Source organism: Alosa pseudoharengus, unplaced genomic scaffold (genome assembly GCF_046254945.1).
Source record: "Alosa pseudoharengus isolate Yale_2024_CS ecotype anadromous, Long Island Sound unplaced genomic scaffold, YU_APseudo_1.1 YU_APseudo_1.1_scf_13, whole genome shotgun sequence".
Lineage (NCBI taxonomy): Eukaryota > Metazoa > Chordata > Actinopteri > Clupeiformes > Clupeidae > Alosa > Alosa pseudoharengus.
In genome coordinates, this window is record NW_027468598.1 from 19,209,467 (window position 1) to 19,224,383 (window position 14,917).

The following is a 14,917-nucleotide window of genomic DNA, read 5'->3' on the forward strand; positions in this document are numbered from 1 at the left end:
TTCCCTTCAAGGTTGGATTTTTCCTAATTTCTTTCATTGTGAGATTACAATAAATCACCAACAGATTGTTTTTTTATACCAGTTTTTAGTCAACTTTAACCGAGGTGCCAATAATTCTGGAGGGTACTGTATATAATTGCTATAATTATTGCTATAATTTTAAACTATATTTTCTGATTCAAAGCTGAACAACAGCTGAACTACAGCTATAAAACTGACTAAAAGCTAGATTCATGTCAATTCAGGTTGGTTTTTACAAAGTTAAATTGTGTTTTGTTTTATAAATCATGATATTGAATTATGCAGTGCAAGATGTCTCAAAGACAGACAAATGCAGAAAGAAAGCCACAAAAGGCAGTGGATCTCTCTCTCTCTCTCTCACACACACACACACCACACATACAAACAAATAGATAAAGATTTCACCTGGTGGGGTAAATGATCTATATACTATAGAATGATGTAGTTTGTTGTAAGATTCCATGTTGAATTTTGTTTCAATATGGGTCGCTATAATTTAACGGATTGAACTGTAAATTATGCTGACATATGTTTAAAAATCTTGTTTCATGTGCCCCTTTTTCAATTTGAGCCCCTGGCCCTCCAAAGGTCTCTGCACGGCCCTGATATAGAGAGCTAGGCAATGCCCATGATGATGACTGAGCTGTGTAATGGGTCTGTTGCCTATTAGACTACTTTAGGCTATCACGACTACTTCATGACTATCTAAAACCGTCTTTATTCAGAAACTGTGTCATTGGTCATTGATTTATGTACTCAAAAATAGCCCTCTAGCCTTTTTCACAAGCCTGTATTACGCAATGGGTTCCTCAAAATTCCACGCACATTATTATTGATTTACTTTCTTCCAGATATAAAGTTCTTTTGTGATTTTTTTTTTTTTGTGAATAAAATGATGGCTTGATTGAAAAAAGTTGGTACTCATGATCCTAAATTCATAAACTCAAAGTTGCAAGTTGGGTGCTTAATATCACATCGGCTTTATGCAGCCATATTTGTGTATGGGTATCCTAGGTACCTTTTTGTTCTTCAGGGATATTCTGAACAACAATCTTAAATCGAGTTGAGTGATTACCCAGGCTTTATTTACAATAACTTTAAAAATGATGTTTCATTGCAACTTTGAGGGCATTTCCACCCTTTATCTAAAAAAAAGCACAATTTTGCTGTCCATGGGCTAAAAGTGTGTTTATTATAAAGTGTGTTTTTAATCTGGTAACCAAATACTTAGCTCACCAGTTTCTCCTTTTAATTCTGAATCCATACATACCTCATATGTTATATTTGGTTAAACTAGTCAAAAGTTGTAGCAGTTTAAATATTTTGCAGCGCCCCCTATAGGCTATTTTGTTATCTGTGTGTTTGACACTCGGACTCAAATTGAAAAATTACACATACCCCACTATAAGTGAGACACATCAATGAATGCACTTGCAGAATTACCACAGAAAGCGTTTATTTGATTATTTTTTCTGGGCCCCCCCTCCTGACCGGCCCTGATTTTAAAATAGCTTTTCAGTCGGAGCAAAAGAAAATAGCCTAGGCCAACTCTTAACTTCAATATTTGAATTAACATAATGTAGCCTACAACTCAATTTACATGTAGCCTAATGTAGACTGTATTTAAGCCCCATCTCAAAATAAGTTGCTATTTGTCGATCCATCACTAACAAATGTAACGTAAGCGGTATCACTTCTGAGGTCTCTTTCAGTGATTTCGCCGACAATGACACTGCAGCCTGGCCTGCATTTATGCGCGCAGCCCGTTAGTTTTGCTCTTGTTCGCCTCTTGCTGGCAAAATAAGGCCCTGCAACCTAATTTCAGTGGCTGAAGCTCTCCGGAACGTTTGTGGTTCTCATGCATTGATGGATTTGCGCGATCTCGCAAAACAAACTCAATATCTCGCAAAACAAACTCGAGATCTCGCAAATGAAACTCGAGATAAACTCAATGTCTCGCAAAAGAAGGTCAAGATCTCGCAAAAGAAACTCGAGATCTCGCAAAAACAAACTCAAGATCTCGCAAACCTAGTCAGTGTTTGTTTTTTTTTTGTTTTTTTTTCATGTCAGCTCCCGGGCTCCATAAAGTACATACCTTTTCTCCGTTTTTTTTTTTTTACCTTCTTTTTTTTTCATGTCACCTCCCGGGCTCCGTACAAATCATATCCTCCAAGACAATTTTTTTCGCACATGCTCAAAATACTTCTACAAGTACAAAGTTTCCGTGCACAAGCACAAATTGTTTTATACAGCTGGAAAACTCTATTACACATGTGAATATATTTTCGGAGTGTCTATTCGTACCCCTGGTACGAATAGCCTTGGCCACACAACTGGGCTATTCACACCCTATTACATAACAACAAAAACATGTTGCTCGTGTGCCCAAAAAACATGGCCGACATTCGTTTTTTCGTCAGCAGAAAGTGAAGAATTCTGAACGGTTTCAGCACTAATATCTGTTCAAATTAAATTTGAGATGGAAAAGTTGTGTTTTATTTTCATAATCTTTGTTCAGTGAACACATACAACCGTCAGTTTGTTAGCTAACAGAAATTTCATGAATATGACGTTCAGGCCTATAAACTTTAAGTTTACCTGCAAACCTCAACTCCTTATGGAAGCAGATAGTGCAGTGGTCACAGGCAAGGGCTGGCATGCGGGAGACTGGGGTTCGGGTGTGATGCGTTTTGGCAGAGTGAGTGTGCATGTGTACCAACGTCTCTGGAGAGAAGGCGCGCAATTTGAACAAGAAATTGGTTCTCAAACGGAAGTTTTGATTGCAACAATTAGCTAGTTCATGCACCAGGGTGTAAATAGCATGCAGTACTATATACACCAGAGTACGAATAGCATCCACTTCTAACTGTACATTGATGCAAACAGCATACCTTATTCAGAGTGTCTATTACACAGCTGAGCTATTCACACTCTGTTATGTAACAAAAAAAAACATGTTACTTGTTTAAAAAAAAAAATATATTATTACATTGTGTGATCAATATGCCAGATTAAATGCACAGGGGTGCAAATAGCATACACTGATATTTGTACCAGACAAGGTACTAATAGAACACATTGCTGTGTGCACCGGGGTACGAATAGCATACATTGATATTTGTACCAGACGGGGTACTAATAGGACACATTGCTGTGTGCACCGGGGTACGAATAGCATACATTGATATTTGTACCAGACGGGGTACTAATAGGACACATTGCTGTGTGCACCGGGGTACGAATAGCATACATTGATATTTGTACCAGACGGGGTACTAATAGGACACATTGCTGTGTGCACCAGGGTACGAATAGCATACACTGCTAATTGTACCAGGGGTGCAAATAGCCTTACCCATATATTTTTACGGGTACAAAATATTTATGCCGTTGTTTTGATTCCATAGTCCAAGACTTTTGTACAGTAGGCAAACTGATTATAATAAATACAGGCCTTCTCTGTTTTTAATGTTTCACTATGTTTATGAAATTTGCAGAATAAATTGCTGAAAGTTTGTTTAATTAATTTGTTTGTGTTTTAGGACTCTCTGGATTTTCAAATCACAAATAAGGTACAGTATGACATATGAATGTCAAATTATAAAGAATTATCAAAATAAATTAAGAAATTAAAAAGAGTTGCTTTTGTGGCTTTGTATTTTTCATGATGTTACGGTACCTATATAAAGATGGGTTATACTGGCTTATTATACGGCTTTTCACAATGCTAGTAGAATGCTCCATTGACTTGAATGTGATTTCCCAACGTTTTACGGTAAAATATTTTCATGTAATTAGGCGACACCTACAGTAATAGAGTACCGAAGCCATGACGTAGCGTTGTCAAGGCAGCAATTTCACTGGATTTAAACAAATCAATCTAACCATAGTATTAACTATAACGGTGGCTTTCTTAATCTATTGAAATCATTTTAACGTTTCCAAGACTTTTTTTATACTGTAGGAATCTCATACTGCAACATATTCATCCCAACACGATCAAATTTGTTAATACAGAATTCTATTTTAAAATGGGTTTCCTCCGTAAAAGAGACCTGCATGTAACTTCACAGCATGCGGTTAAAATCCTTAAATTCATGGACCTGTCTTGGCTTTATTTTTGTGGCAAAAATGTCACTCTTAACAGCAGTCAGCATTTGATAAGATGTGAAATATCCACTGGTATTTTGTTTCTTACTATTACACCTGACACGTAAAACACGTTTAAATGGCAATAGCCTACATTTAAAAACAATTTATGAGGTAGAAACTATGCCACGTCTAAATGCAATGCTGTCGATGCCACTTGGAAAGTTTGTTTAGATCCAGTGACACTGCAGTCATGGAAATGGAAAGTCACACTTAAGTACTCTTTTACCTCTGAAACATATAATTACCGCTGTCAATGGCAACAGGTTTTGTGCTTCTGATTTACGTCTTTCATATCACTCCACAAGTAGCCGGGCACTTCTTGCAATGGAACCTCATTCAAAAGTAAAACCAGACGGTCGATCAGCTGTGTTCTAAAGAATGTTTAATTCAAGTTCAGCATGTGTTGCAAACTATTTGTTTCTCAGCAAAAGCCACGATGAAATGGTAACAAATAAATGTAAAGAGACATCATGTGGAGTTTATTTTTCCATTTTTGCAAAATGCTGTATACTGTAATAAGTGGGATAATGTATGGAATGCCAGTCATTATCAGGAAATTAAGTCCCGACAGGGTGAACCAGACTTGCTTAGCCCTGAAGGGACTTATTTTCCCGATAATGACCGGCGTTCCATACATTATCCCTAACATAACAGGCCTTATGTGCATGAATATGAAACTTTGGGCTAACACCCAAACACAATACATTTCAGTGCCTTTTAACCCGTTGAGAATGTTGTGTTATCTGATAGGATAGATTCGCTCTCCCACAGCTTTTTCTGCATTTAAAATACATTGTAGATTTTCTAGCTCACCTCTTAATTTCTTGTTCGTGTTTAGATTGCTAGCTGTTTTTAGTTGCAGTTTACAGACTAAAAGACTTTATGTGACATCACATTATGTGACATCAAGTAAACATTTGATAGGCCTATGCATAAATATCTATGAACCTTCTCTACATTTCTCTTGATTCAGTGTGATGATTTTCCATCCTCCATACACACAATGTTCAGATGCTCACATGTTTCAAAAGATTCCACTCTATGAGATGAAATATCCAATAGGGTAAGTGTAAGTGTAAGTGTAACAGGATTAATGTCCCTCATCATTCAATTCCTTGTTTATGTGCACATCATCCTCATTTATACTTAAATTATCACACTAAACACATCCTGTGTCATAGGCAATCAGAGGTCCGACAGCCGCAGGTGTTGGTGCAGGGGTAAGTACAGCTCAATCTAGGTAGCGTTTCTAGGTAGCGTTTAACGCTTTTGCGAACATTTCAGGCGTATTTGTTTCGCAACGTGCACGTAAAATCATGGCGAGGTATGTACAAACAGGCCGCACTGAGGTAAAAGTGTAGACTGCCTGTCTCCAGAGCTGAAAATGGCAAATTGCGCCTTTCCGTGTCATGCATATTAGTGGTGTCAACAATAATCGATTCGGCGATGCATTGCAATGCGGGGCATGCACGATTCAGCATCGATTCGGCGATGCATTGCAATGTGGGGCATGCACGTTTCAGCATCGATGCGGCAACGTGCCATAATCGATTATGTCACTGTTTATTTTCTGGCCTTGAAAGTTGTGAAGTTTCAATTACTTCTGGGGGCATTTCCGGAGCAACTTTGTAATGACATGCGCAGCCTGTAGCTACATGCTAAGCGGCAGCACTAGCTAGCATAACAACAACACTAAAGAATCAAGATGACTGAGGGAGATGAACGCGATAGAAAAAAAAAACCGCACCCAAGCTTGGAAAGCGGACATCTGGGCACATTTCGGATTATACGAAGTTAATGGGAAAGTAGACAAGACGTACGCGGTGTGTAAAACCTGCCACACTAAAATCAAGCACGTTGGCAATACAACTAACTTCACGAACCATGTCGATCGTTGGCATGCTGAGTTGGCTCCGTTACTGTGTGTGCAGTATGTGCAGGGTAGGAATTTCACGATGGCCATGGCCATCGTTGCCCCTTGAGGTGGCCCTTGAGGTGCCTCTTTGAAAATCAGAGGTTTACAGGCCACGTTGGCCTAGGTGTCCCCTTCTTTCGATATTCTGTTTTGCGTCCGACTAAAAATTATTTAGCCTATGGCATGTCAAAATAAGCATTCACAGCGCAAATTAATTTAGTCATTTACGCAGTGGAGAAAGTGACAGCGCACGGCAAGAAAGAAAGTGCATCCAAATTCACCCATTCTTCTCAGTTGAACTACTCGCGAACGAGCCTACTCATCACACAGACATCACAAGTAGCACACAGTAATCACATCACATGAAAGAGCTTTTTCTCAGCTTTTAAACGATGTTAGCCGTTAATAGCTGTGGTGAACGGTTCATGAGAAAAGTAAATAATATAATTCAATTTAATAATAAATTCTACTGAAGGTTCTGCGCCCATCTCCCTACCCATTCATATCGGTGGGATACTTCACGAAATTCATCAAATTTTGACATGCATGGATGTCTCCAAATTTGGGCTTTTACATTGTTTTACAATGTGTTTAAATTATTAAACTTATTAAAATGCCATATCTAATACCCTGTACCATTCAATTTCATTTTATTTAATGGTATTTATGTCAAAGATACAGGAGAGTGATAATACACACATAGCAGCCAATAAAATCTGTTGTTCAATATCTGACTGCTTGTATTGCCTCATGACCTCAAAATTTGCCTTGTTGTGTGCAGTAGAATTTTGATGCATTGCAATGCATCTTAGAATCGAATTGAATCGAATTGTTACCTGGTGAATTAGCCTGACGTTGTCATACTTAAATTCTAGTCAGAATATGAGTCTGATACTGCTCCATTGGGACGTAATTATGGGGCGTGTTTCAACCGATACAGGGGGGGAATGCCTCTGCACTCAATTGGATAGACCTAACCAATCAGAGCAACAAAATAGCTTACCGTGGTGTAGGAAGAAAACACACAAACCATTGTTCTGCTCCTATATCCCCTCTGTTTTTAAAAATAATTCTGTTGAACAGTGATATGCTACAAACATGTTAAACAGCTGGGAAAGGCTGTCGCAAATCCCTCGAACAGGTGGTCAATCAGAAATTTCAAACGAACGAGAGAACATGTCGCAATGCAACAGTGCTGTTTTCCCTTGATGAAAGTGAAACCACCAGTTTTCCCACATCTCAACTTTAACCAAAGTTTCAGAAATAATCGTTTTCAGTGATACAAACTCATTAAATAATATGAATTTTCCATATGGGGTCTTAAAAGCCATGTATCCTTCTAGCCACAGCGTTTTTGTTTCAAACATAAGCCTAATCTAAGCGTGCTCAGATGATGTGATAGACCAGGCACTGTTGCTCAGCTGTCCATCATCGTAAAGCCTGATTTGATTAGTCCGCCCGATTTAGGGCGAGCATACTTGCCCCACAATGGAGCAATAGGGGAGTTCGACTTGCGGCAGATCTGTGCAGATCTGACTTGATGTGATGCATGCTGGGTTGAACACAATGCATACTGGGATGGATGCAATGCATACTGGTTAGAAATTCTGTCCGACTTCTGTCAGCCGGGGAGGGACTTACCACCGTGACACCATGTCACATGGCCTTAAAATATCGCGGGAGTCTTAGCCTGCAGACAGATCTTGCAGTTGCCTTCCACGAGCTGCACGAGCTGAAACACGCCCTCATGACGTCAGTTCAAAGACGTGATAGGGCCATTTGGGAGGAATGTCCTCATGACGATTATGACTAGAGGCTCATGCTGCTTCCTTATTTTGGAATATGCGAAAATAAACAGAAATCGAAGGGATACCTTCTTATACGTGATTTCTGCAACAATGGTAGGCTAGCCTACTGAAAACGTTTGGATATTCTGTTATTTTCTGCTGTTGGCTAAATAGATAGACACACATATAGGGAAAACACTTGATATTGAATTTATGTGCTACAATGCAGGCCTGTTAACTGTATGACAACAGTGGTTTATTTAAACTACATCATAAGAATTTATTTCGTCAGTCATCATGCTCATTTTAATGAGTAAGAATGAAAGTTCTGCTGTGTTTATTGCAAACAACATTCCGCGATATCTCCCGCGATGTCTCCCGCGAGTCACGTCAGGCAGACTGTAGCCTTTCTGTCCGGGATGAGCTGCCCTCTGTTGTAGCTCCTCCCGGCTAGCCTCTGAAGATCACGTTTACGTAGAAAGCCAGACGAAAGTCAGACTCAGACAAGATGAACAAGCCTAATGCCAGACCGAACTTCCCGTGGGGTGGGACTTAAGTTCGGAATGGCACCCAGGCTACTGGTGAATCGTAATCAAATTGAATTGTGAGGGCAGTGCCAATGCACACCCCTAATGCATATGCATTCATGGGAGGGTCATGGGGAAAGTGGGAGTTAGCCGAAAACAGATTGGAGGGGAAGCGTAAAAAGCGCCTAATTATGTATTCCGCGGTATGTACAAAAACTGCCTGTGAAAGCGCACATCTATTCTGCGCTTAAATATCTCTACCTTGTAAAAGCATGTGTTAATCCAAATTGTGGTTAAATGTGTCAATAAGAGAACCTTTCAAAGACAACATAATCGCTATTTAGAGCACGTTTTGCATCTTTGTACTATATCAAAAGCAACCTTAACTTTCGTTGGTCTTTCGAATGTCTCACTTAAAGGAATTATCCGGAGTAAAATGCACTTTAGATCAATTTACGGATGATTGGGAGTACATACGTTGAGTTGACATCCAAATCATGTCATTCGGATGTGTTTTAAGAAACACACCGTTTTTAGTCAAAAGTCGTTAGCGTGGAAGTGAGAAGGGCATATTATTACATAAGTTCACAATTTCTTCGCCGTTTAAAAAAAAAAAAAAACATAGTCCAGTCCATACAACTTCATTTCAATTTCAAAAGAAATACTGGACTATGTTTTTTTTTTTTTTAAACGGCGACGAAACTGTGAATTTCCAGATCACACTTGGCAATTGACTCCTACGGACTTTCCCCTAAAGATGGCAGCAAAGATGACAACATTTCCGGAAAGGTACTGGCTTGATGAAATTCATTCTGGACTCTCTATCCGACCACATAAAGACCTCGGGATACTTCGGTTTGGCTTTTGGGACCCTCTACTCACTACCACGTAAGTGTAATGTTGTTTGGAACTGTAGAAGAGGTATAAAAATAGCGTTTTGTAGCGGCAAAATAATATGCCCTTCTCACTTCCACGCTAACGACTTTTGACTAAAAACGGTAACATCGAACTTTCTTAAAACACATCCGAATTACATGATTTGGATGTCAACTCAACGTATGTACTCCCAATCATCCGTAAATTGATCTAAAGTGCATTTTACTCCGGATAATTCCTTTAAACTTTCCTACTTGCTAGATTTGACCAATCTTCCATAGCCTACCTCCACAAGTAGTTTGAGTAGAGCTACTGATCTTCATTATCTCCCTGCTTGTTGACATCTTATCATGCATTGTATTATTTCATGATCGTTTGATTCTTTTTAATGTTGTCATCTGTTAACTTCATTCAACTGCGCTTGTATGTAGGCTATGCCTTCAGTTGTGGACGTTGTGGTAGGGGGTGGAGAAAGGTGCAGATTAGCCGATGAAGTGACGTCTGATAAATACCACTTACAGCGTTCGCTATCTGTGGTTTGTCCATGGCACTGATAACGCTACGTTCGCAAATGTACGTACATCTGGCTCTCAGTGACTATACTATAGTGTGTGTGTGTGTGTGTGTGTGTGTGTGGGGGGGGGCGGCTTAGGTAAGTCTTACAGTCTGATCATTTGACTTTAGTTTGGTCTGCTTTGATAGCCTGCATGAACCATGCTTGACTTCCTGTGGCATTTAGTGTTAATTTTGTCACTTATTTTTAATTTAGTCTTAGTCTTGTGACAATGTCCTTTTTAGTCTTTGTCATATTAAGTTGACTAATAAAAATGATATTTGAACAACTTTTAGTCGACTAAATCTAGACTAACTCATTTTAGTCTAGTTTTAGTTAAAATAATGTTAATGTGAAAAAACAAGTTACTTCTGATTACCATTTCAGTCAAATAGTGTTTCACACATCTTGATTTCCCCCCAATATTTTTTGTCCACAGGGCTTCTCGTCAGTTATAAATACTCATTCTGACTTTTCAGTCAGTACGTTTACATGCACAGGTTAAATAGTTGACATTACTTGCTGAACATTGTATGGACATTCTGGGGGATGTTAATTTGTATGAGAGAAGCTGCAACTTGAGTATATCATGTTGTGGCATAAGGCTTAGCTCTGGCAGAAATCTCCGGTGCTCTTGCTCCATGTAGTTTCGTGTTGCAGCCACAGGGTTGCAGCAACAGCAAGTAGCCTAGCCTACAGAAAAGCTGCTGCGCATAATCTTATTCGGAATATATTGAAAGCGTAACAGCTAGATATTCTGTCCTCTCATTTTGTAGACAAAAATGAAGAGAAATTTTATCTTAGTTTTTATTTCATGCAAAACATTTTAGTCTCATCTTTTTTCGTCAACAATAATGCATGTTTGTTCCTATACTCTTAGTCAGTGTTTCAGGACATTAGTGCAGTCTCGTCATCGTCTCACTAGTCATGGAAAAAAAGGTTGTTGACGAACATATTTCTCGTCTCATCTGACGAAATGAACACTAGTGGCATTTCAGTTGTACAGCTCTAGGTAACACAGAAGTAATGGCCCGTGTTTAGTTGCATGTCCGTAGGCTCAAAAGACTTATATTTGTTACTATCTGGTCCAGCTCTCATCTTTTTTTGCTCCTTTGTAGGAGAACTGATGTTCTGACAGTCTCCCCATGGTTGGCACCCATCATATGGGAAGGAACTTTTGATCCAAAAGTAATTGACAGCATGTACCAGCCTTTGAATATTACAGTAGCAACTACGGTCTTTGCAGTCGGAAAGTAAGCACAAAATCTCTTCAAAAATACTGAAACCCCAAGTTAGTGACCAAAACAGCTGAAGCATGTATATGACAATAGACCTTGTTTTTATGACAGTAACCTGTTTTATTTTGTTGTTGTTTTTTTTGCATCTTCACAGCTATATTCAACTTTTGCCGCAATTTCTAGAAAGTGCCGAGAAGCATTACATGCTTGGGTACAGAGTGCATTACTATGTCTTCACTGATCAAATGGACAAGGTTCCTCAAGTGGCTCTAGCGTCTGGACGGTCCCTCACCGTGCTTCCTGTTCCGAGATTTAACCGCTGGCAGGAAATCTCTTTGAGGAGGATGGAGTTCATCCGCAAGGCCATCAAGGACCATATCCACCCCCAGACCCACTTCATCTTCTGCACCGATGTGGACATGGTGTTTGAAAACCGATTTGGCGCAGAGGCGTTTGGTGAACTGGTGGCAGCCATTCACCCCTGGTACTACGATGCTGGGCGTAATCAGTTCCCTTATGAACGCAGGATTGCATCTCAGGCATATGTTCCACCGGGAGAGGGTGATTTCTACTATGGTGGAGCCCTTTATGGAGGCCATGTAGACGTGGTGTACAGACTGACCAGTACATGTGAGGAGCAACTGAACATAGACAAGCAGAATTCCATTGAAGCAGCCTGGCAGGAAGAGAGCCATCTTAATCGTTACTTTATACAGAACAAACCCACTAAACTGCTCTCCCCTGAGTACCTATGGGACAAAGTTAAGAATTTACCCTCGCAGCTCAGAGTACTTCGATTTGCCACAGTGATTAAAAACAATAAAAAATTGCGTCCCAACTAGTGCTGCTTCATGGAACTTTTAACAACCATCACTCGTCTATCAACATTAAAGGCACAGGGTGTGATTCTGATGAAAGGTTGTTGAAATTGTTACTCAACAGGTCAAAAATTACTACCCTCCCAAGCAACGTGTTCATTGGCTATAATTATGACCGCCGCAAGTTTAAAAAAAAAAAAAAAAAAAAAAGATTTGTTCTTCAGTAATTTTGTGTCAACGATTCCCAGGACACTGAAAGACCGGGGTGCACAAAACTTGGTGGGCATGTAGCCCCACAACCGCGTCGGCGTCAAAGGCGGGCCTTAGGGGGCCAGGACCGCCCAAACAGGCCAGTGTGCCCCCCCAACTGAGTTCTCTCCCTCACATAAAAAAATCTAAATATTATTATGCCTATGATTGAAATTAAATCCATATTGAACACTGATGTTTAACACTTAGCCTACTTAAAATGAAACATGACACGTGTGTCAACTATGCTACTGTTGATTGTGTGCGCAAACTGTGCGATGAAGAGGGATTCTGCACACTAAAGACACAATTGCAGTGAGTGCCACCGATACATTTACCACCACTCCTGCAACGCCAAATGAACATAAATCTTGACCAGTAGGGTTTTTTTTTAGACACTGCTGCATAAGAAATTCAGTAGGTCTCAAGATAGATCTGGGAAGATAATGGAAAATACAAGGTTTTTCGCGTTTCTGACCGCAGGATGACCCAAGCACACGCTGAATGCATGAGCTGTTAATCTAAATCGCAGAAACCGTAAATAAAGGGCCAAACTGACACGTCGCATTTCCTATATTTTCCAATATTGTCCAGTGCTAATGATAAAATCGAGCAACGGAGACGTATAGTGCTCCGGGGAGATGGAATCGCCCTTTACTAAGCGCAACACAGCTCGGTCTTAGCCTGCTTTATCCAGAGGGAGACATTTTTGGATGCAGTGACAAAAAGCCTATCATGGACCTGGCTGGGAAATGCGACAGTTTTGGAGTCTGCATTCATAGCCTGTCGCTGCAAAACAGTGCATCTCCAAACTCAAAAACAGTAGACTAACAGTCAATAAAAGTGGACTGTCAGAGCAGCACAAAATACTAAAAGCGAAAACACACACACAGAGAAGCACACACAAAAGCAAACGCACACACTCATTTACATACAAAAAAGGTGCTAGAGTAGGGGATGGAGACAAATTGACAAGCATGATTTATTTCTGCGGAGAGAATGTGCAGGGCTGAGCGGCGGTCATATTTTGTACCTTTGCGGTATCGTGTGTATCTGTATATTGTGTATCTGTCTGAAATGTTTCCCCTTTTCTAGAACCAGGACACAAACACTGGATCACTTTTGAATGGGTGTGTTTAGAATTGTGGACTGTACCTTCAAACTCTCAACAATACACAACTGACCACTGCTGGAAATTACTATAAGTGAATCTACTTTTATAATCTCACTGAATGTCTGGCCATACATCCATGCCTCTGTTGTGCTCTGTGCTGTTTGTCTCAAATTAATGAATAATCCGTTTCTGGGTGAAACTATTTCTGTGACATTTTTTTTTTTTGCTGGGTTTTGGTTATCGCTGTTTCTAAATTTGTTTTAATCTATAAATGACATTTTAATCTATAAATAAATTTTAATCTATAAATGACAGGAATGTCTGTCTGGCTGTGTGTCTGTTACTCGCATATCTGTCGAACCGTTAGTCCGATTGATTTCAAATGTGGCAAGTGTCAGGCTACAGTGCTACAGGCTACAGGCACGAGTAAGTGCAGTGCCAAATTCGATTGTTGTTTGGATAAGAAATTTAAAAGATATCATTAAATATATATCGGTAAAAGAAGCACACATAGGCTTTTTTCCGCTCTACTGTATCCACTCCCCCTCTCACAGCACTGCATATCTGTCGAAGTGCCAAGTTCACAGAATGATGTCGGGTCGCAGGTTGGTTGTGGTGATCTCAGTTGGAAACTTGAGCTGCCGGTCAAAGTCCACTCTGAGGTTCCAGTCACTGCGCTTATGCATGCAATGTGTGTGCGTCCCTGCGCAAGTGAAACGTAACCACTGCAGACAGGGGCGGAGCTCGGGTATTGTGTGAGGGGGGTGGGAGATGTTTGCCCCCACCCCCCTCACTGATAAGTAACCCGCACTGTCGCGTTGGCTTGCAGCGTAATTTCACCAACCTTTCCATTCACACATGTAATATGCAGTAGCCAACCAACCAAAATATTTAATATATGTTTATTCCAGAAAAAATAAAAAATAAAGCCTTTGATCATAGCTTCTATTCCGGTCAAACAAACAACAACGTTGCTCAACAACTTCAACTCATTTAGCATGTTAACTCATTGAGTGCCCCATGCGTTGAGTGCCAAAAACGTAATATTACATTTTTAGCTTTTTTTTTTTAAATTACGAAACTAGACACTCTAATACACCTTATATGTGATTTTGGGAACTCTGTGATGAATAGAAATGAAATATATGACGATCGTGAAACTCATGAAAACGCACAATCTGGACATTTTATCTGGACATTTTATCATAACTCGGTTGTTGCTTTGGGTCGAATCAGTGACGCATGCACGTCACGTCAAAACCAGGCCATTTTCGTGGGTCTATCACGAGGTGGCAGTCTCGCCAGGTCTCACTGATCACTTCCCGGAATGTTTACATGAGTAACAGGCAACACATATTTCATGAAAGACGTTATATCTCTATTTCTAGAAAAAAACAGCGATTTTGATGAAAACTAGCCACTGTTTAGCTTGGGATTTCTCAGGAACAGAGGCGTGTAGAAATACACGGTTTGCACCCACTGAGAGCTTAAAGTCTGACCTTTTAATCGAACTATTGTACGTGTTCATAGCTATAACACAGAATATGCTGTGACTGTACAAAAATCATCAACAATGGTCTAGATTGCTGGCACTCTAGGACAAAGCTCCCGAAAACAGCTTGGCATTCAATGAGTTAAAGGGACAACAACTATCCCATCCTTTTTAA

The 14,917-nt window shown here is 39.9% G+C and overlaps 1 protein-coding gene across 1 annotated transcript in view; it reads left to right on the forward strand.

Moving 5' to 3' along the window:
* LOC143121791 (globoside alpha-1,3-N-acetylgalactosaminyltransferase 1-like) overlaps window positions 1-12,089 on the forward strand; it is a 52,323-nt gene extending 40,234 nt beyond the window's left edge. Inside the window, exons 2-6 of the mRNA XM_076282382.1 lie at window positions 3,564-3,593; window positions 5,147-5,236; window positions 5,355-5,393; window positions 10,950-11,084; window positions 11,224-12,089. Of these exons, the coding sequence (XP_076138497.1) occupies window positions 3,564-3,593; window positions 5,147-5,236; window positions 5,355-5,393; window positions 10,950-11,084; window positions 11,224-11,911 (982 nt within the window). The 3' untranslated portion in view covers window positions 11,912-12,089. The remainder of the gene's footprint in view (window positions 1-3,563; window positions 3,594-5,146; window positions 5,237-5,354; window positions 5,394-10,949; window positions 11,085-11,223) is intronic.
* Window positions 12,090-14,917: the final 2,828 nt, after the last annotated feature.